At 35.7% G+C, this 21,713-nt stretch overlaps 3 protein-coding genes across 3 annotated transcripts; all 3 read left to right on the top strand.

The window, feature by feature from the left end:
• The first annotated feature begins 1,382 nt into the window (after nt 1-1,382).
• On the top strand, nt 1,383-2,398 carry LOC112496027 (uncharacterized). Its single transcript, XM_025093041.2, has one exon. It carries the CDS (start codon nt 1,591-1,593, stop codon nt 2,134-2,136), a length of 546 nt encoding a protein of 181 aa, XP_024948809.2. The 5' UTR covers nt 1,383-1,590; the 3' UTR covers nt 2,137-2,398.
• A 2,617-nt stretch (nt 2,399-5,015) lies between these two features.
• Nucleotides 5,016-5,937, top strand: LOC102625981 (hypothetical protein). Its single transcript, XM_006492257.4, has one exon. The coding sequence runs from the start codon at nt 5,287-5,289 to the stop codon at nt 5,881-5,883; it is 597 nt and encodes a 198-aa protein (XP_006492320.1). The 5' UTR covers nt 5,016-5,286; the 3' UTR covers nt 5,884-5,937.
• A 4,222-nt stretch (nt 5,938-10,159) lies between these two features.
• Nucleotides 10,160-16,552, top strand: LOC102625511 (probable beta-D-xylosidase 2). The gene is made up of 7 exons (XM_006492255.4): nt 10,160-10,621; nt 11,727-12,005; nt 13,993-14,162; nt 14,246-14,343; nt 14,754-15,104; nt 15,214-15,627; nt 15,725-16,552. Exons 1-7 carry the CDS (start codon nt 10,223-10,225, stop codon nt 16,324-16,326), a joined length of 2,313 nt encoding a protein of 770 aa, XP_006492318.1. The 5' UTR covers nt 10,160-10,222; the 3' UTR covers nt 16,327-16,552.
• Nucleotides 16,553-21,713: the final 5,161 nt, after the last annotated feature.

The raw sequence follows: 21,713 nt of genomic DNA, 5'->3' as shown, positions 1-21,713 counted from the left end.
ATTTATTCGTTTGGAAGTATTTTAAAGATATTTTAAAGATTTTCATCTTATGCTGGATAATTTAGAATTTATAATTTTGCTAAACAACTTAGGATTGCGTTGTATTGTTAGGTTTAGAGCTCTTGTCATTTATCACTCCTCTCCAACAGCTTCGCTGTATGACTACTTCTCTTCTTCCAGCCAGTGTCAACACTTCTGGAGGTTCCAGCACGCAGACTACGTGGGTGGCAGCGGTGGATGCAATCCGTGCACTTATCAAGCAATGCGTTTACTGGATAAAGTTTTAGTACAGCAGAAGTCGGCAGAAGTCGGCAGCAACCCATGACCCATAATGCTATTTTGACTCGATAATGAAGCGAAAATGCTTTTGGCTTTTTGTTACACGTGTGATTAAATACTGAATCTTGCATTTGCACGACTTATGCTTTCAAAATTTTTAAGCCACTCATCCATCGTAAATTTGTTTTTTTAAATTTTAAAATGACTTATCTTTTCCTCGTGTGGCGCTGGCGCACTTTTCCTATCGTCCATCACAAAGAAGATCTCGCATGGAGTTGCTTTATGCTGCCTCCCAGTACTTGTTTGACCGGATGTAATTCCTACGTATTTCTTTCATTCATCTCCCATAAATTTTGAAATAAATAAATTTCAATTTCTAAGTATTTGAGGCCGGCCACGTACAAAATCAATTGGGCATGCTCTGATATTGCCTCGAAGTCACGTAGTGCAGAGTGAAGCCATTTTACAGTATGTGTTAAAAAAGGATAAAGATCATTTTCTGATCTGAGCTCTCATGATAGTGTATGGATAAGATTTAACTTTTTTATTAACTATTAATCACCCATATGTATTTTTACTCAAAAGGAAATCAGATCATGAAAGAATCCTAATCTTTTAAAAAAAACCCAACAAATAATAGTTTTCAAAAGAGAAAATATATAAATATAAATTTTTTAAAAATAATTTAAAATGTTATTAATAAAAAATTTAAAGATATTAAAATAAATTATAAATAATAATAATAATAGTAGTAGTTAACTTAATCTTAATTATTCTTAAATAGGAGAAATAATTTAAAATTCTAATAAAAACAAAATTACATTCAAATAAGTTTAATAAAAATAAATAAATCATAATAAAATACTAAATACTTCGACTTTTTACCAGTTCAACGCTAGGAAATTAGAAAAAGTTGCCATACATCGCCACCATCACACAAGACCTAGAGAAAAAACGAACACGCAGCGTCAGAAGCACGCCCAAAACAAGAAAATTAAGATCCGCGTTTTCAACACTCTTCTGGCCAAACTTATTATCCACAATTCCGTTCCACACTCTCTATTAGTACCTGTAGTCTTGACTCTTTCTGGGTACCCAGTCCCTGTCCACTCTCTCTCTCTCTCTCTATATATATATATATATATATATACACACACACGCACACAGAGAGGGCAGAGCACAATTAAACACCCAACACCCACAACAATCCATAAACAACAGCAGTCATCTAATATTCTCTCTTACTAGCCAGTTCTAGTTCTAGCAGAACAATCAAAAGATATATACTTAGAACTATATATAAAATATCGAATGGGGAACCACGCTTCAACTTCAAGTTGCTTTCTCAAGCACTCAAGCCCCAAAGCAAAACTCATCGACTGTAATGGAAACCTGAGGCAAGTCAAGGTCCCAATAACAGCTGCGGAGGTCATGCTTGAAGAAGAACCAGGCCACGTCATATCCCCGGTGGACGAGCTTCAAACAAATCAACGTATATCCGCCATGCGAGCTGAGGATGAACTTTTGGCGGGCAAAGTTTACTTGCTAGTTCGTCTCGGTAGGGTCAACGGCATGTTTACTCAAGAAGAGACTGCCATGATACACGCTGCTTGTGATAAGAAGCATAAAAGTTCGTTAAAGAGGAGGAGCAAGAGAACTGCCGCCAAAGTATTACCGGCTATGGCTGTGAATCATGACTCCAGCTCCACTACCGAAGAGAAAGAAAGTGATTATCGTGATGGTCATCATGTTACGCTTTCGGTCTGGGATGTTAATGATACTGGGTTTTCCGGTTACCGGTTTCGGAAGCATAGGCAACGCAGTCCCGTTTTAGAATCCATTTCTGAGGTTTACTGAAAGTACGTAGATTAATTTTTAGATGTTAGAACCATATTTATTTATTTTTTTGAATTTTCTTATTATCATAAATTCAAAATCACTGATGATATGGTAATTTAATTAAGCAAGATGTTCGATTAGATTCTGATATTAATTGTTCAATACGATTTACAACTGACTCTACAGCGAAAGAGCTCATCGGTCACTGAGAATGAACTGACTTTTGTAGTTGTTCATTTTAAATTTTTATTCAATTTTTAGAACCCTTTTTTTCGGTTAATGATGCCAATGATGTTCAATGTGTCCAGCAATCTTGCAATTGTTGGATGGTACAATAGTGGGGATCGGGATCGGGATCAGGATCAGGATCAGGATTTGCTCAGATGAAAATCCGATCAATCCTGATCCACAATAGTGGCAACACAATTTTTTTTTCTGATATATAATAATTTTTTCTCTGGAACATCTTATCTTGTGATTAATGAAGATAAGTTTTAACATTTCAAATGTTTGAACTTCCAAAAAAAAAATTGTTTAACAATCTATGTGGAACATATATTATTGATGTAAATAACATAACTCTTCTCATTCTCTATTTTTTAAGATATCTAAATTTAGCATAATGATTTAATTAGCGATATTGCTCATGTTGTAATTAACAATAGTGTTGTGTCACACCACATATTGTTTAGTTAATTTACAACCTCAAAATTATTCATATAATTTTACATATAACGTGTTCAATTGCTCATCAAATAATAAACAAAAGTTACTTGTTATATATTTTTAGGAAAATTATTATTTTACTACTAAAGTTTTACTGGCATATCATGTCAATACCAAGGTTTGCCGAAAAATACATTTTACTATAAAAGTTTTGCGCCGTTATCAATTCACTACCATTCCGTTAAGAAAAAGTTAATATTTAACGGAAATTAAGTTAAAAGTCAATTTTACCCCCAAGAGTTTGGTAGTAAAATGTTAATTCCCTTAAAAATTTGGTAGTAAAATGATAATTCCCCTAAAAATTTGGTAGTAAAATGATAATTTATCTATCAAATTAACAGACAATTTTACACTTGCAGCTAGAAATGTCTTTGATGCCCTTATGACATCAGTAAATTTTTAACGTTGTTAACAGAACGGTAGTGAATTGATAACGGCGCAAAACTTTGATAGTAAAATGCATTTTTCGGCAAACCTTGGTACTGATATGATATATCAGTAAAACTTTGGTAGTAAAATGATAATATCCCTATATTTTTATCTAACACTTTTCAGTAAGTGCTTAGTAGAAAAAATATTGTTTAATATAAGAAAATATAATTTAATAAGTAATATATGTACAAAAAGAAAATTATTGAAACGAATTAACAATTTTGTTGGGGCGGATGTAGCTAGAGCAAACAAAACTTAACACGATCCGATTACCCGACACAAATATGAAACAAATAAGTAGATATAGGTCGTCAAATTTGACACAACTATTAAATGGGTTGGATTCGGGTTGACACGATTTTTTTACGTGTCAGGTTAGGGTTAACATTCTTTACTCATTTATCCAACCAATAACACAATTTATATTTTAAATTAATTTCTAGGATTTTGTCATTAAAACTCAAGTATTAGATATGACTCTCTCTCTCTCTCTCTCTCTCTCTCTTTCTTTCTTTTTTTAGAAGGATGGACATATACACAATATTTTTTTTATAAAATTTTAAATAGATTTAGAACTTTAATAATGTAAAGGTGTAAAATATTGGTATAGTGAATATTTTATGATATTGAAATATTATATAATATAACATTATATTATATTATATTATATACATGTGTGTGTGTGTGTAAAATTAAAACTTTAATAGTGTAAATGTATAATATTTTAAAAAGTGTGTGTGTATATAACATGTGTTAAACACATAGACATTAAACAAGTTATTGAGTAACCAATTTATTTTTTGTGTTGAGTTTAAATCTTAATATTTTGATATAATTATTAAATATATCGTATTTGGGTCAATTTAAATTTCACATAACACAAACATGATTCGATATCTCGTTTTGCCAAGCCTAGTTGCAGCACTTAATCAGTGGATCCAAAACTGAAGCTGGCCATACTATATGCGATTGGGTTTAATAAAAGCTCACGGCCCATCTAACATTAAAATAAAAAAATGTACTTTCGCAATTTCGTTAACACACGCAACGATAATTAATGGAACCGTACACCTCGTCGCACCGGTGACTTGTGTCACCGTCACTTTTTCTTAATTGCTAACAAATTACAATTGATCCGATAATTTGATACCTACAGCTATTGTGTTGCTACGTTACGTATATCCACTACATTAATGGCTTTAAATTATAAACGTTACATCTCAAAACAAAGTAATAGTTACGCATGTCTAGATGTGATTGCCAGAGTCTAAGATCAAAAGTTCACGAATGTATTTTCACGTTGGAAAATGACATGCATATGACTTCTTTTTTTCTTTTTTCTTTTTTAAACCACCTGGCTACTGCATTGGGCCCGAAATATTTTTTTATTTTTATTTAAACCATTTGATTTTTTGTTATCGTTTTGAGCTTTGGCTAATTCGAATTTTGAGTGTAGTCATAATTAAAACTCTTTATCTCTTTTAAAAATGTGTTTACTGAGAGATCGAATCCAAAAGCTCTACCTACTTACTTAGCCTGGGTCGTCAATTGAGACACGACCGTTTGGTCGACATGCATATGATTTCAATAATTATAGTTTTATCCGAAAAGATAATACCTCAGGAGAAAGAGAAAATGTTGTTGTCGTTGGGCGGTCCACTCGAACTCGCTTCATCATTCTAATTTTCTAATAGATTAGTTAGTTATATAGTTACGGTTCAACGGTTTTGTGCCTTCTCTTGAACGCTGCCGACAAAAGGCACTGTCCACCGTTGGATGAATTGATTAAAGCGGTCAAACATCAATGGCTAATAAAAATATAACAACTACATCTTAAAGCTATTATCAAATCCCTCGCAAGATGGAGCGGTTTAACAAACATCTCCTACACATTCTGTCGCACGCATACTTATAATAAGCCTGTTTGTTCCGTGACATCGATCTCCCACTCACTCAAATACTAATAATCTTTCATAATAATATATCGTATCTAGAGTCTACTCTACTCGAATGGGGAACTACATCACATGCCGCCCGTCAACAGATGCAACGGGGAAAGTGATTCTATCGGACGGCAGGGTGCATGAGTTTGACAAGGCATTGACGGTGGCGGAGCTCATGCTGGAGCACCCGCAACAGGTTGTTGTGGAGCTGCGGTCAGCTGTTTCTGAGAAGAGGCCATGTCCGTTGCCGGCTGATAAGAAGCTGGAGATCAGGAAAGTTTACGCAATGCTTCCGATGAAGCGAGGGAAACCGGCTTCTCTGTCTTCGGATGAAGCCAGGCAAGTGCTTCTGAGTGCCAACGCGTTGTTGAGGTCACGCTGGTCTCCGTTCCTTCCCCTGTTTGCCAAGATGTGCCCTGCAATCGCCACCGCTGAGGGGCAAATCAAGTTTGTGCAAGTGCAGAAGACCAAGGAGGAGGAGAAGCCGCCGGCGGAGGTGAAGTTTGTAACGGAGGAGTTTTTCCCGGAATCTTCGGAGGGGATGCCGGAGTTTTTGAGCAGGCAGCTTTCGGGAAAAGGGTGGAAGCCTAGCTTGGATACTATTAAGGAGAAGAAGAAGGTCACTCCCTGGCTGTTTCATAAAGGTTTCATTGTATCTGATTAATCAATCTGACGATTATTAGCCCCCAATTCCAGCTAATTTTATCTCTTATAAATTGATCAAAATGTTTATGGTATAATTTACCTTAAGTTTAATTATCAAGGCGTACAAAATCGGTTGTTGAATTACGTTAGACTTTAGATTCAATTAAAGTCTAGAAAAATAGTACATAAAAGAGATTTCGTTAGGTTGACTAATTGGCTCATCTTGGGCAGATGAAGGCAGTATGATCCCGTGAGCTTATGGTAACAATTATCTCCAGTCTTAACACTCCTGAGGTTGATGTATGTCATTGATTCTTTCTGCAAATCCCTGTTAAAAAAAAAAAAGGGAATGGGGGAGTAGTGCTAGTTATTTAAAATTTTTATTAGAAATCACATCACATTTAGTGAAATAATGTAATTAGTTTATTTAAAATTTATAAAAAATTATTAACCGCCTGAGGAATAATATATTATATATTGTATTATTTAAAATTAAAATTAAAAATAAAATTTTACTATGTTTATCATTATTAAACTAAGAAAATGGAAACGAAATATTTAGAATAATGCCAACTCACTGAGATAACAAAGAAAATGCTAAAAAGAATTTAAGGGGAAAACGAAAAGAAAAGTTTTAAAGGCCTGGGGATGCACATTAAGTGCCACTTAATTTTGGGTTGCCCATGTACGGAGCCCATGATTCAGTTTGGAAAACAACTGCCACGTTAACTAACTCATGGAGCCATTCATCGCTAGAACTGACTGGGCGGGATGATATCAAAAGGAGACGAATATAAACAAAACTAGCTTAAAGCTGATTTTGGAAAAATTTTATACTCAATTTTTAGTGACATTCATAGTCGATAAAAAAAATATAATAAACGTTTATAACATAAGACATAGAAGCAATGAGAATAAGAAAAAAAAAAAAAAAAGCAACGTCATTTTACTGCACAAGTACGGTATAGCATAGAGTGAAAAGATTCACTTTCAACTTTGTCCATATGAATATCTTTACTTTATATATATATCTATATAGATGTGCTCGACTATTAAGAGACCATTATTTTTTAGATTTAACTGTACTGTTCGAGCGACTCAATTAAATGTCTAGGATATATCAAACTTAAAAATAAAAATTTTATACAATTCACAATTTTTTTAGATAATAACTTATAAATAGTCGAGCATACCATTTCAGTATGTTGAGAGGGCACCAGATCTTATAAAAGGCTTTCACCGTTTGGTTTGGTGGCACTTGTCTTAAACTCAAAGTTAATACAACCATTCCGATTCATAAGAATTTGATTTTTTTGATATGATGCAAAGTCGCTAGCAATTTCAGAAATAAAATAAGAGTTTTGAAGTGGTAGGGTAGCCGAAGGCAAAGGAAATTGCTTCATTTGATGGAAATCTTCTCTCTTGATGTCAAAAGCTATAATTGAGAACACAATCATATATCCAAGATGTTTCAACTCCATCGAAATAATATCTGGTCCACAGCTTCCATGATTAGGATTAGGTACATCTTCTGGTACATCTATCGCTATCGCTCATAATTACACAGTTACCATTGTTCTTCGATTTCATTATCATATTAACAACTTCTCCCCCACTAGTGGGGAGTCTCATCGACCAAAACATTTCATGTCTTTCGTCACCAAACACTTCTCCCTGACTCCATTGATACATTTAAAAACCTGGTCCCCGATGATACCCAAAATTCCGAACAATTAAGCAAGCCCATAAAGAGCTCGGTTGCTTCAAATTTAATACCATTACGCTCTGTTTTGTTCTGTTACCAGTTGGACCATGAGTGATACATCAGGCTTTCAAAACAAACAAACCATCTCTTGGATAAGAAGAGCAAGCAAAAGTGACATCGACTTGTGCTATTTGTCTTTAGTTTTTATTTTTAATTAAAAAGGTTGTAACTCTTATCTTTAAGGTTGTTAGTGGGGGCAAAAAAAGGGATGATGGAACGTATTATTTTGGACAAAAACTGTCTGAAGCAAAATCTAACTAATGCTCTGCTTCAAATCTAATCTTTGTGAGTGGAGTCCTCAAAATGCGAACAGGGCTCTTGCCAACTGGCCGATTACACGAATCATTGTTTCTGACGCAAGGGAATTACTAAACGTTGGATGATGTGTGGAGACTAATTATTCGAATTCATGGATCGACCTTGCAGCTGCTGAATGTGAGAGTAGGTCTCACATTAATTAGCTTTTTCTTCCTAAATAGTACTAGGTTTTGGGCGACTTGGGAAATCAGTCTTTCGAGCTTTTCTCTGTTTCCTCTCTGTTAACAAAGTTGTGGGGCTTTTCAGTTGCTGATATGGACCAACCATTTCTTACAAATTTCAGTTAGTAAGAGCGCCTGTGCTGCTGGTCCATTCATATTTTTGCAAACTAAGTTCAAATCTAAATGATGGGGATGAGAGAATAAGATAGATATATAAAAGGGAAAGTTCCAAAAGTGACAAAACTTATGCTACACATTACGGGAACCTTCCCTAGAAAAACTTACCATACTTTACATGCTTTTCAATACAACATATATTACAAAACAGAACAACCCAAGTGGCTGCCCTAATTTATACATGTTTTTCCCCCATCAACTTGCATAAAAGATAAATAACATTGGATTTTTTTAATCACCCCTGATTCCCATAAAATGACTGAAAATAATAACACTTTTCCAGAGGCTTTTTCAAACAATTTAATTATATTCTCAGCCGCCCATGGGAACCTATTTTTCGCAATCCCCAACAAATATTTCAACGCCACTCACTGTCACTGAGCACGACTACCGCATCACGAACAAGGTTAACATTCATAGAACACGTGAAACATTTTTAACTCAAAACACTTCACAGAGCGTGTATTCCTCTCTGTTCTGTGAATATCTTAATCTGTTGCGGAGGCAAAAACTAGTTTATCTTTTCAGAAAAATTTGTCATTGGGTATTTACTATTTAGCTTATGGAGTCTTTTTAAAACTATTAGAATAATGAGTTTTCGATGTATCAAAAAAAAAAAAGAATAATGAGTTCTCGAAATCAGTGCTTGTATTTTCTAAGATTCGACGCTTTTCTTATATAATACTTACATTGTTAGGTTTGCGGCATTCATGTCGCGGGAAATAGACAAGTCTAGTGCAACACCCAAAGACCAAAGTTGTTAGTTTCAAAAGCTATTATTTGTTCGATCAAATATGTGTCTGTTGATTCCAAAATTAGGGGAAGGGTGGTTTTCCTTCTTCGATCTAAATATAAAACTAGAAGATTATTTAATCAACAGACCTTTGAACCGAATTTTCTTTTACTTAACCTTAAATATAAGATTTAATCATAATTGTAAGAGTAATTGTACAAAGAAGCTAATGGAGTTCAATATAAAACTAGTAGTTGGATAAATTTATGTTCACATTGAAGGGGCTGCAACAGCAGACACCAAAAAAAAAAAAAAAAAAAAAAAAAAAGGAATTTTGATAATTTGTAATTAAGAAACTTTGGAAGCGACTAAATAATCTGTTGAACTAAGTGTCTCCAATATATATATATATATATATATTTTAATTTTGCTCTTTTTGTCTGAGCAAAATTATGCAATCATTCATTTCACCGTCCAGTATCCGAGTCCGGTGACTTCTCTTTGAAGCGAAGATACGAATACACTTACAACTCGAACGTACTACGGCAAACTTACCGAAGATGGACTCCCTCTCTTTCTTAATCAGATGGCCACGACACCACAAGAAGTCAGGTGGGTCTTTTACCCTTGTGTTAAATACTTAAATGTTGCCCCTTTCTTACGATAAAGGCAAAAAAAAAAAAAACATTTCACTATCTCACACACAGTACACACAAGACATGCTGACTCGGACAAGATAACAAATAGCAAATGATTTTATCTCTTAATCTTTATGCTTGCCAGCCACGAGAAGCGACTTTAATTCCAATGAGCAGATCTTGTTGAAGAATTACGCAGAATTGACAATTCAATCAGATGATCTCTTGGGAAACTAACACCCAACCCAGTCACCCACCTCACTGGATTATCATAATAGTTACCTCAACTTGGGACCCAACCAAACAGATACACATTCAATTAAACGCAGCTACATACTCTTAATTTATATAGATACATACTAAATGTACTAATTATGAAATTAAAGCTTTATTTTTCTTTAAACAGTTGAAAATCTACGTGGACATCTAATCATCAAACCGTTTCTCTCACATCACCACTTCCTATTTCTTGCTCCAAGCTTCACCTGTAAGCCTATAAATACAGCGCTTTCCTCATCCCTCTGCCTTGCACACAACACAAGCACTCATCATTCGTGTCCGCAAAAATGGCTTCCACCATTGCTTTCTTTTTTCTTGGGCTCATTCTCTTGAGTGCTTCTAGTTCTGGCTTAGCAGCCCGGGAGCCATTTGCATGCGACCCAAAAGATGCAACGACAAGAACGTTGCCGTTCTGTCAAGTTTCTTTGCCGATCCCGCAGAGAGTGAATGACCTCATTGGGAGGCTGAGTTTGCAAGAGAAGGTTAAGCTGCTGATAAGCGGTGCAGCAGCGGTTCCGCGGCTTGGAATCAAAGGATATGAATGGTGGTCTGAGGCTCTTCATGGAGTTTCAAATGTGGGCCCTGGAACTAAGTTTGGTGGGGACTTCCCCGGGGCCACCAGCTTCCCTCAAGTCATCACAACCGCTTCTTCTTTCAATGCAACCTTGTGGGAAGCCATCGGACGGGTAAGAATTTTTTTTTTTTTTTTTTTTTTTTTGGGGGGGGGGGGGAACTGCAAGTGAGCTAAAAGCCAAAAAGCAGTTTATCAGCGAGGTTAATCCATTAATGTGTTACAAATTAAATGCTTAAATCCGAACGGGATTGACTAGACACAGTATTTGTGACATTTTTTCAATTTTTTTTTAAATTGAAGTAGGAGTATTCTTTTTTCTTTTTTTTTTTTTTGCACATAAAGTCATAATCTCACTTAAATGCTCACAATTTTGGATTTAAGGCATTATGATTATCCATAGAAATTCTATAAGGAGTGCCCTTTTTGTCATCTTCCCTTTGTTATGAATTATGATACGTAGAGATCAAGTTTTCTTTTTGTTTGAAGAGATTGGATGGAATAGTAGATTGAAATTAAGCAGACAATTAGCGGGTGGCTTTCTGTCGTTTTAACCATCTAGCTCACACTTTTTCTAGCTTTGTCAGATTTGTTTTAGTTATGATTCGCTTGGTCGGTCATGCATTTGATAAAGGGATGACGAATCCTACTCTTATCAAACCAATTACAACCATAATATCAACGCAACTTGCACATGTGGGCCACACAATACGATAATAAAAATAATGATTTATTAATTATGCCAAGAAAATTGCGGCGATTAGATTGATGATTGATTTTTTTAATTTATAATTAAAAAAAAAAACATTATTGGTTCTCATTAACTGAAATTTTGACTATTTTAGGCCAAAAAGTATTTGTTGCCGGCTTTGAACATTATTTATCCGTAAGAATAAGAAAAATGAGAGCATGAGTAGGCTACTAAGTTTAATCACGGACCAAAAGTATCCCCGTGCTTTAACAGTACAGTCCTAAGCTTTTACTTTACTTGACAAAGGGAACTTAAGATAAAAAGCGGAGACTCATTAGAAGCTAATCCTTCTTTGTTCAATTTTATTTTTTTAACCCAGTAGGAATTATAAATTTATAAAACAGATGTGATTCGTTTGAAAGATCAACTTGTTCATGAACCACAACTAGCAAGTTGTGGACTGGGGATGCAAGTTTCTCATTTTATCAGGCTGGCCGTGATTTTTCTAAAGGAGACTGATATGGCGCAGGTCGTGTCGGATGAAGCAAGAGCAATGTACAACGGAGGCACGGCCGGACTTACGTATTGGAGCCCAAATGTCAACATATTTAGGGACCCAAGATGGGGCCGTGGACAGGAGACGCCCGGTGAGGACCCTGTGTTATCCGGTAAATATGCTGCTAGCTACGTCAGGGGGCTACAGGGCAGTGACGGTGACCGGTTGAAGGTAGCTGCTTCTTGCAAGCACTTCACGGCTTATGACCTCGATAACTGGAACGGTGTTGATCGCTTCCATTTTAACGCCAAGGTTAGTAACTTCATAAAAACGAGCCCTCGCAGTCACACGAGGGTATTATAATATTAGTAATGATAAACATCTCGATTTTTTTTTTCTTTTAATAGTAGATTATTTATTGAATAGTTGATAATTTTTTGATAGAAAATTCTTCCATCATTCTATTGAAAATGAACCGAATATCTAATAAAAGTATTAGATTAAATTGAAAAACTAAAGCTCTTAAAAATACCGAAAATTTGAACATAAGAGTACAATTTAACTGCAAAATGATTACATCAGGAAATAGTCAAACTAAGAGATAAAAGAGATATTAAAACAATAAACTTCATACATTAGATGTCAACTATTGTCGGTTTTATTGCTGAATAGAAGATGTTATTGGAAACCGTGTTTGGGTATTCAGGTTATTTATTTACCGATGCTCTGTGTTATGGTTGTCTCATATTTGCCATGGGTTGTAGATCAACTGCTACTGGCAAAGTGACCAACTGAGCTTTTAAATGGATCAAAATTTTCTTGTGGTCTAAAGGCCTACTCGGTATTATATTCCGAGTCTCATTTTTATTTTCATTTGCCAAAAACAAGTTTAGTAACTGTTTGATACAATGTTCTGATAAAATAAATTATGAAAAAAAAAAAAAGATGTCACTTTTTACTGATAAAGTCGGAGAACGACTTTTTATCGTTTTGTTGAATTCCAAGAAAGCCAGCCATCATTAATTTTTCTCCCCTTCAAATGCTAGCTGATGTCAATCCAAAACTCCCCATAATAATTGTTAGCAAGAAGTGGTGAGATTGGAAGGAGACTAACACTATATCCGACGTATAGCTTGGAAGCAAATTAGACACCATCTCAAACCTCTCTTATCTCAGTTTAGCGTCAATAGTAATTAAAATGGATTTGGCATCAGATTGACAAAATCCAAGCGATTATTTTAAATTTGAAGTTAAATTCGATAAAACTGAGTTTTCGACAAGATCAAGGGATTTGGAATTGCAGTGGAATGTTGTTCTTTTTTTATGTGCAAAAGATGAGTTGAAGGGCTTTTTCTTTGATTTTTAATCGGATGGAAAAAAAAATGTTTTAAGGACTTACAAAAAATTGTTATCATATTTTGCTTATACAAACGAAACAGTATTTATGAAAAGGAATAAGATAATATTTTCAAATGAGATTTTTCTATAAACTTTATCATACTTTTCATTTGAATTTCTCTTTTCGTATATAAATTTACAGTTTCATCCATCAGATGCTCTATAATATATTTCATTGACTGAATTATTTGGTCATTAAATGTAATGAGTAATTTAATTTTTCTAAGTGTTTATTATGTGATACCGGAAAATAAAATATGCCTATATAATTCATTGAACATAAACATAATTCATTACATGTTTAGTAAAAAAGTAATTCAATCAAATGCTACCGAATGAGTATTACATTTTTTATATTTTAAAATACAATTTTCAAAAAATGATATCAAACACATACTTAGATTTAGAATAGAACACTGATTTCATTTTTATTTTATGAAAACATCAATTAGAAAAGAATACCGGACATGCCCTAATTTCTTCCTAAATAGTACCTTTTAGATAACGTGTACAAAGTCTTTTAAATTATCATAATTTTAGCTCTAGTCCTTTTCTATCTATAAAATAATTTCTCCTTTTAGTTTGTCAACCCTTTTATCTTAAAAAAAAAAAAAGGAACACAACCATAACAAAAATTTTGTCTTTTAGTGAATTTATAAATTCTCATTTAATGATTTTACTTCTTTAAAAAAAATTAAAATTTATTAAACGAGAAAAACTTTTATCATGATTTTGTTTTAGTTTTGTTCTTTAATACTGCAATTGCTCTTCATTTTGTTCACAACCACCCTCCCTAATCGAATTAATTAAAGAAAAAGAATTAAAATGCGATTACAGTCCAGATGACGTGTCTTGGCACGTGACGACTTTTTCTCACTTGGGATTTCACACGTGTGCACAGGTAAGCAAGCAGGACATTGAGGACACATTTGATGTGCCCTTTAGAATGTGTGTGATGGAAGGGAAAGTGGCCAGTGTCATGTGCTCATACAATCAAGTCAACGGCGTCCCCACCTGCGCCGATCCAAATATTCTAAAGAGGACTATACGTGGCGAATGGCGCCTTAATGGGTCAGATTACATAAAACTTCTTTCATGATCATATAATTTTAACCACCTGTTCTATTGATCTCTTTTCCCTTTGTGGACCATAGTTATATTGTTTCAGATTGCGACTCAGTTGGAGTCTATTATGACACTCAACACTTTACTTCGACGCCCGAAGAAGCAGCTGCTGATGCCATTAGAGCAGGTTAGTGATAAAATTAAGGCTTTCTTAACGAATTTACGAAAGGTGGAGCCACTCTCAAGTCTCACCCCTTTACATTCCTGCTAAAACCCTACCGTTTACAATTACAATAATAAGAAGATAAAATTACATTCAAGCTATGGAGAAAAAACAAAATTCTACCCACCACCGTGAAAATTAAAGGCTGAAATAGAAAGATATTCTTATTCACAAGTCTAATGAATATTGAAACGAAAGGTTAGTCATGGAATAAAATTAAAAAAAGAATGAGTGTATTTGGAAATCATGTAATATTTGTATAATTTAATGGGGTACGTTTAGCGGAGGGGTTTCATAAAGATTTTAAAAAGGCGCCAAACAGCTCCACTCATTTACAAAACAACACGAAGTGACAGAATTGGTGGGATTTGCAGGTTTGGATTTGGACTGTGGGCCATTTCTAGGGTTGCATACAGAGAGTGCAGTGCAAAGAGGGTTGCTTAGTGAGATCGACATTAACAACGCATTGGTGAACACGTTAACTGTCCAAATGAGGCTGGGGATGTTTGATGGAGAGCCATCTTCACAGCCATATGGGCATCTGGGGCCGAAAGACGTATGCACCCCAGATCACCAAGAGCTTGCCCTTGAAGCTGCCAGACAAGGCATAGTTCTTCTTAAAAACCAAGGCCCTTCATTACCTCTGTCCCACATTCGTCACCGTACAGTCGCTGTAATTGGACCAAATTCTGATGTCACTGTCACCATGATTGGCAACTATGCTGGTAAGACATAATTGGTCTTTTAATGATTCCCAAGCTCTTTTAAACTAAATGTGTACTTGTTGACAAAGGTCTTATAATAAGCACATTTTCCGTTGTTGGGCTTGTATAGGTATTGCATGTGGATACACGACTCCTCTTCAAGGGATTGGAAGATATGCAAGGACAATTCACCAGCAAGGTTGTAAGGATGTAGCTTGTGCTGATGACCAGTTATTTGGTGCCGCAATTGATGCTAGCCGTCAAGCGGATGCAACGATTCTTGTTATGGGGCTAGACCAGTCCATTGAAGCAGAAGCATTAGACAGGGCCGGGCTGCTTTTACCTGGGCGCCAACAAGAACTAGTCTCTAAGGTTTCCATGGCATCTAAAGGTCCAACCATATTGGTTTTAATGTCTGGTGGCCCTATTGATGTAGCTTTTGCTAAGAACGACCCACGAATTGCTGCTATTATATGGGCTGGGTACCCGGGCCAAGCCGGTGGAACGGCGATTGCTGATATCTTGTTTGGAACTTCTAATCCAGGTTTGATTATTCGATGACCTCTTTGGATTGTTTATGTGCTTGGTTTCTTGGTTATATAACGTTAACTATTGCATCTCAACTTTTTAACTCAATTCAGGTGGCAAGCTCCCTATGACATGGTACCCACAGGAGTATATTACAAATCTACCAATGACAGAAATGGCAATGCGGCCTAGCCAATCAAAACGTTACCCTGGAAGAACCTACAGATTTTACAAAGGTCCAGTGGTGTACCCATTTGGTCACGGAATGAGTTACACAAATTTTGTACACACTGTGGCCAACGCACCTACGGTGGTTGCGGTTCCCCTCGATGGCCGGCATGGCTCAATAAATGCAACTATTTCAGGAAAGGCAATCAAAGTCACGCATGCAAAATGCAACAGGCTCACATTGGGTGTTCAGGTTGATGTGAAAAATGTTGGTTCCAAGGACGGCGCACACACATTGCTAGTTTTCTCCACACCACCGGCCGGACATTGGGCTCCGCATAAGCAATTGGTGGCCTTTGAGAAAGTGCACGTCCCTGCTGGGGCTCAGCAGCGAGTTGGAATCAATATTCATGTGTGCAAGTACTTGAGTGTTGTGGATCGTTCTGGAACTCGAAGAATTCCATTGGGTGAGCACAACATTCATATTGGTGGTACGAAGCATTCTGTATCACTCCACGCAGCTACTTTAGGAGTGATTAAGTCTTGATTATTAATAGGATTGATTGGTCTCAAGTTAAGGATGTTGAAAAATAATATTTCTCATTGTTATTCTTTTAAGAATTTATACTTTATTTCCAGTCAAAATATTGTTGTAATTAGTCCACAGAGAAGGACTTCGAACAGAAATGTTCAAGAAACTTTGATGATGCCATCATACATGATTGAATTAATGTAGTAGCAAGCTACGAGAATGATTGTTACTTTGTTATTAATATCCGAAATTGTATCATTTAGAAGATTATTTTAGAGGCTTGTGATCTATGATAAAGTATTGGCTCCAGATCCTCTGTGTGTGTGTGTGTGTGTGTGTGTGTATAAACGCGCGACGAGCATAGATGAGCATTGTCTCATATGAATAAGGTTCCGAGTAGTCTATAGCTAATTGGGCCACCATGGGGTGAGTGGGTTGGGTCCTTGATTAATCTTGTGTGCTCGACATAATCACGGATGTTGCCACATGGTTCTATTTTTGTTCTACGGCCAATGATTGATACTGCGGCCATCCCCATCATCATCAATGAGGAAGGAAGGGTTAGACTCCATTAGGACCCAATCATTTCTACAACGGAAGCAGGGAACTAGATAATAAACCAAAACAGACTTTATCTTCGCCATTACTAATGCCTACCTTTGTTGGTTATCCTTGTTCGATTCAATCGTTCTGCTTCCGCATGATAGCTGTCGTGTATTTTTGTAGAATTCCGCAAATGTTAGGGCCAAGGGCCCAGTGAGCAGCATATCCTAGCTAGCTAGTTCGAAAATTATTGAAGGCATCTTATCCCATTCCGTCAATAATGCTTCAATACTGTCAAGCAATTCAAATTCAATCGTTCATTGTAGCGAAGCACAGATACATGTAAATTTAGGCCGCCTCATCTTTATGTCATCTCATCTCACATGAGCTGGAAGTCAGCTACGAAACTGCATAGAGTTTGGATGCACGCGAGAAATACAAATAGGCTGAATGATTTACTCGTTCAAAATTTTGAAGAACATACACGCCCAACAAGGAAAGAATCTAGTACGGACCACGACTTGGGCTAATCCTAGGCTCACTACCAAGTTCCATGTACATCATTTTTTCCAGAAGATAAATCACCTGCGCCCACGCTGTAGTGATTACTGAGCTTAGCATGTGCAATTGTGTAAATTGCAATGCAAAGACAAAAATATTTGATCATTGCAATATGGCACGAATTTTAACATTTATAATCAAACAACTGACGGCCTCTGGGAAAAAAACAAGACCAACATCAGCTCGACAGTTTCCAAGGATCAATATCCAATGCTAATTCCTAGCGTCATCATTTCTAAACTATCACTAATATCTGTATTAACCTTTTTTTTTTTTTTTCTGGTTAATAACTTTTCGGGCCTTTTTTCAGCTTGAACTGTGAATATATTTTATAGGCTGCTGAGTGCTGTGTATGCTTATGTCTGAATTATGATCGATAAAAGTTATGCACAGGGTAGGCAAAGTATCTGAATTTGTTTCTTCTTTTTTTTTCAAAAAAAAAAATTATTTAATCTTGAGAGTCAAAATTAAAGAGGAAGCTGTATATAAAGAGTAAACAAGTGGGGGTGGGCTGGAAAAGAGTCTGATGAGTCTGAGTCCTCAGGAACCCATGACTCAGCAAAGTTCCGTATGCACTTTTCCGCATGTGGTTCCAATAATTGGCGTGCCGCACCCTTTTTATCTTCTCTTTGGATCAGTTCTTGCTTGAACCAGTTTCTTATCTGAGATGCCATTTATCCAACTTGCAAAATGGTCAGTGGCGCAAAATCATCCAAATGATTTAGAAGGTCCAAATTCTAAGAGCAAAAAATTAATCTTAATTTCTCTAATGTAGCATATATTGGGCACATTATTAACGGCTTTTAAGCAAAAACGTAGCCTGACCACCCCAATTTGCCCGGCCCTCTTGGCCATCTTAATAAGCTTATAACACACATAAGCTATCACTTTTGATATTGTAAAGCTTGCACGTCCTTGCACTTTGCACATGGCTTACAACCCCACGTGAAATTTCATCCGCTGACACGTGCGTGCCTCAGGGTTTTGCAGCTGTCCATCAATACCTTTTACGATAGAAATTAGAAAGAAGAGACCAAAGAGCTTATGCGGTGAAAGTCTCATTGGATGAAATGAAATGTATCGAATAAATTAACAATAAGCCATTGTTATACTTCTGCCGCCAAAAAGAGTGGTTTTATAATTGTGCAATTAATTATATAGAATACGCAATTACAGAACCTTATCTAATTTGTTTTGCATATGAGAATCTTTAGGAGATCGCGTCACATTCGCCACCTCTGACGCAAGCATGTCTAGAGAATGGGAGAGTTTCCCCATTAACAAAATTTTACAAATCACTAATATTATTATTATTATTGTTATTAATCTATACGTTACTAAGATTGGCTCTAAAGAGATCCCATGATGTTGATTCCCTCTTTAAATAAGGATCTTGATTTTTTTGTAAGCGTTAGACACCCTGTCAATCTGATGGGTATCTTATGCTATTCTCTTAACAATGGTTGCTATTACTTGATCAAACCCCCTATTTACGGTAGGTATGATTATGAATTACATGCAAGTTATTGACAAACAGCTTGATAAATCATGGTCCCGACTAAGAACAATGATTAATCAGTTGCTTGGTTCCATAACTAACACAAAGAATTCGTAGATTACCAAATAAACCATTCCATCGTCCAATTTTTTCTTTTCTTTTTTTGGGGTTTAATTATCATACTAGTCTTAATAGAGATTACCAAATAAACCCAAAACTTATTTTTCATTTTGAGAATAAGCTTCCTGTATTACACAACAAATCAATTAGCACGCATGAAACTTAACATGTTTAACTCTTTTCTTGTGCAACACATATATTAATGCCGAAATTAAAACTACTTTGAATAAAGGGAAGGAATAAATTAAAATTCTCTTTTTTGCGCCCTTCAATCTTGTTTAGTAAAAATCCAGCAATCTTTAAACCTAAGCCTCATATGACGAAGTGGGTGAGCACCAAGTTAGCCTTTGTTCACTTTATTTGAAAGTCAACTAACCAAAAACTATGAAGACTTGAATAATTTATTTTGAAATATAAAATAGTTGTTAGCTGTTGGGAATGTTGCATCAATGTGCCATCTGCCTTTTTCGCCGGTAAATAATTATCAATTATAAGGAATGACAACAAGAGGAGGCAGGAGGCTAGCTACCTGTATGTAAATCCAAGAGAATGTAAAGAAAGACAGCTCCAATTTATATTTTTATTTTAATTAATGTGATGTAGCATTATATGCACATTAGTATAAAGGTATCGTGAAAGTCTAGCAAACATAATTGAAAAATCTGCCCTAATAAAAGCAATATTTAATTTACTCATTTATTGAATTTAGATTCCATACTTATCACATTTTGTTGAGCAAAATATAATGTTGTGATTAATAATTATTAGTTAAATTTTCATTATACCAATGCTAAGCCACTACTCTGATTTTCATTTACAAGTAATTAGACTCAACTAATAGAGGCCACTTGATAGGTGAGTTTGCCAACCCTCAAAGTCAACTTCGCAAAACACATTCCAATTTTTATCTGTATCAAAAAAGGGGCTAAAACGGAGATGTAATTTGATGAAGAAGACTGATGCAGCCAAGTTTCATTTTGGGTGTCAATTTCATTTCCATTTAGTAAGGAAGATGAGACATAGCATGTGGCTTCCATTAAACGTGACATGTTGCTCTCTTATTGCTTTCCACGTTTATGTCCTTCACAATTCAATTAATTCAAGAATTACTTACAGGACAACAATTTCTTCTATCAATTAATTCTTGGCCCATGCAATGCCAAAAAAAAAAAAAAAAAAAAGACTACTTCGCCAGACACCTAACCCTACAATGCATATGAATTTACTCTCTTCATCCTCCTTCGCCCCCCTTCTATCAATTTTTGTCCCCCCCAAAAAAAAAAAAAAAGTGAATAAAATTTTGTGACACAGTAGAAATGGACCATGGCTGATAAAGGGCATGCCAGTACAAGATTCAATCAAGATAACACAAGTAAGAGGATGTAGCCCATTCTACAGCAATTGGCGATGTATAGCTTTATCAATTGATGAATTCCAACAACAAATGGGACCATATAAATCAAATTTCCACAACATTAGCCGGACATGAGTTGCATCTATGTTTATGAAATAAACCAGCCATTGTATTGTCTCTGGGTCCAATGGTCCCGAGCCTATTGGAGCGAGCGACTGTAGCACAAGTTCAATTTTTTTTTGGTGGCTCTATCATTCATCACTTATCAGAGTTCTATTATAAATTTTTAATTCTTGGACTGTGAGTTAACTCAAAATTCGGAGCTGGGTTAACTCAACTCGGATTGGCTGTTTCGGCTTCTTTCAGGCCATAACCCGAGCGATGAAAACGACGTTGTTTGATGACGTGACTTGGTGAGAGCTTCAAAATAATCCTGTTGTCAGGATATTTTAGGATAAATACAGTCAAATTGCTCATCATATTGAATCCATACGTATGGCACAATAATGCATTCTCTGGTCCTACTTCCTATTAATTATGGAAATGAACCTTTTTCTTCTTCTTCCCTTCCACTACTTTTTTTTTTTTTTCCCCCGAAAATTAGACATTGTTTGAAGAATTTGAGTTTACTCCCATATTTATTTATTCATTTATCTAATTTTTTTTTTCTTTCAAAGAAGTACATAGATGGAGATGATTATAGATTTTAGTAAGAAGCGCTTGTTGGTAAGAAATGAACAACTAATTGATTCATCGCTATTCAAACAATTGGTTAAAAGGAATCCAAATAATTGTACAAGGAAACAGAATGTTGGTAAGTTAAGTACGCTTAATTATTTCTATTAAAAAAGGCACGTCAATTATCTTGAGCTAATTGCAAATAATTATTTATTTAGCGTAAGGCTCCCTTGACTTCTCATTGGGTTCTACTTCTATGAACTAAATTTCGTTTGATCATTGGGTTATATTGGTTAGCACACGACCAAAAACACATACAATAAATAAATAATATTTGGGTTCCAAAACAAAGGCATCGTCCCGAAGCCATGGCAGCTGATCTGGACACGAAAGCCGTCCCAGTAACGCGGGACACAAAGCCCGAAGATGACAAATGGAAACGTTGCTGACGTGGACACGGGAGTTGCCTGTGTGGTGTTGTGCTAGGGGTGGTGGGGCTTAGCAGCTGGGGTGGGGGCAAAGGAAAGGCAGTTAGGGGAGAGCCTTTAAGATAGACCCATCTGGCTATCTATCCATACTCATGTGCATTCATTAATCAATGTGGGTAAAATACAAAGCAAAGCAAAAACCCACCCCCAAAAAAGGGAA

This window comes from Citrus sinensis, chromosome 3, assembly GCF_022201045.2.
Source record: "Citrus sinensis cultivar Valencia sweet orange chromosome 3, DVS_A1.0, whole genome shotgun sequence".
Classification (NCBI taxonomy): domain Eukaryota; kingdom Viridiplantae; phylum Streptophyta; class Magnoliopsida; order Sapindales; family Rutaceae; genus Citrus; species Citrus sinensis.
Note: the sequence above shows the minus strand (reverse complement) of the source record. Positions and strands in the feature narration are given on the sequence as shown.

Excerpts from the sequence above, each read along its gene's own strand:
- LOC112496027 (XM_025093041.2), top strand. The coding sequence starts at position 1,591 with ATGGGGAACCACGCTTCAACTTCAAGTTGCTTTCTCAAGCACTCAAGC.
- LOC102625981 (XM_006492257.4), top strand. The coding sequence starts at position 5,287 with ATGGGGAACTACATCACATGCCGCCCGTCAACAGATGCAACGGGGAAA.
- LOC102625511 (XM_006492255.4), top strand. The coding sequence starts at position 10,223 with ATGGCTTCCACCATTGCTTTCTTTTTTCTTGGGCTCATTCTCTTGAGT. Across the intron at positions 12,006-13,992 it reads GCTTCCATTTTAACGCCAAG|GTAAGCAAGCAGGACATTGA; the intron begins GTTAGTAACTTC and ends ACGTGTGCACAG. Across the intron at positions 14,163-14,245 it reads GGCGAATGGCGCCTTAATGG|TTATATTGTTTCAGATTGCG; the intron begins GTCAGATTACAT and ends TGTGGACCATAG.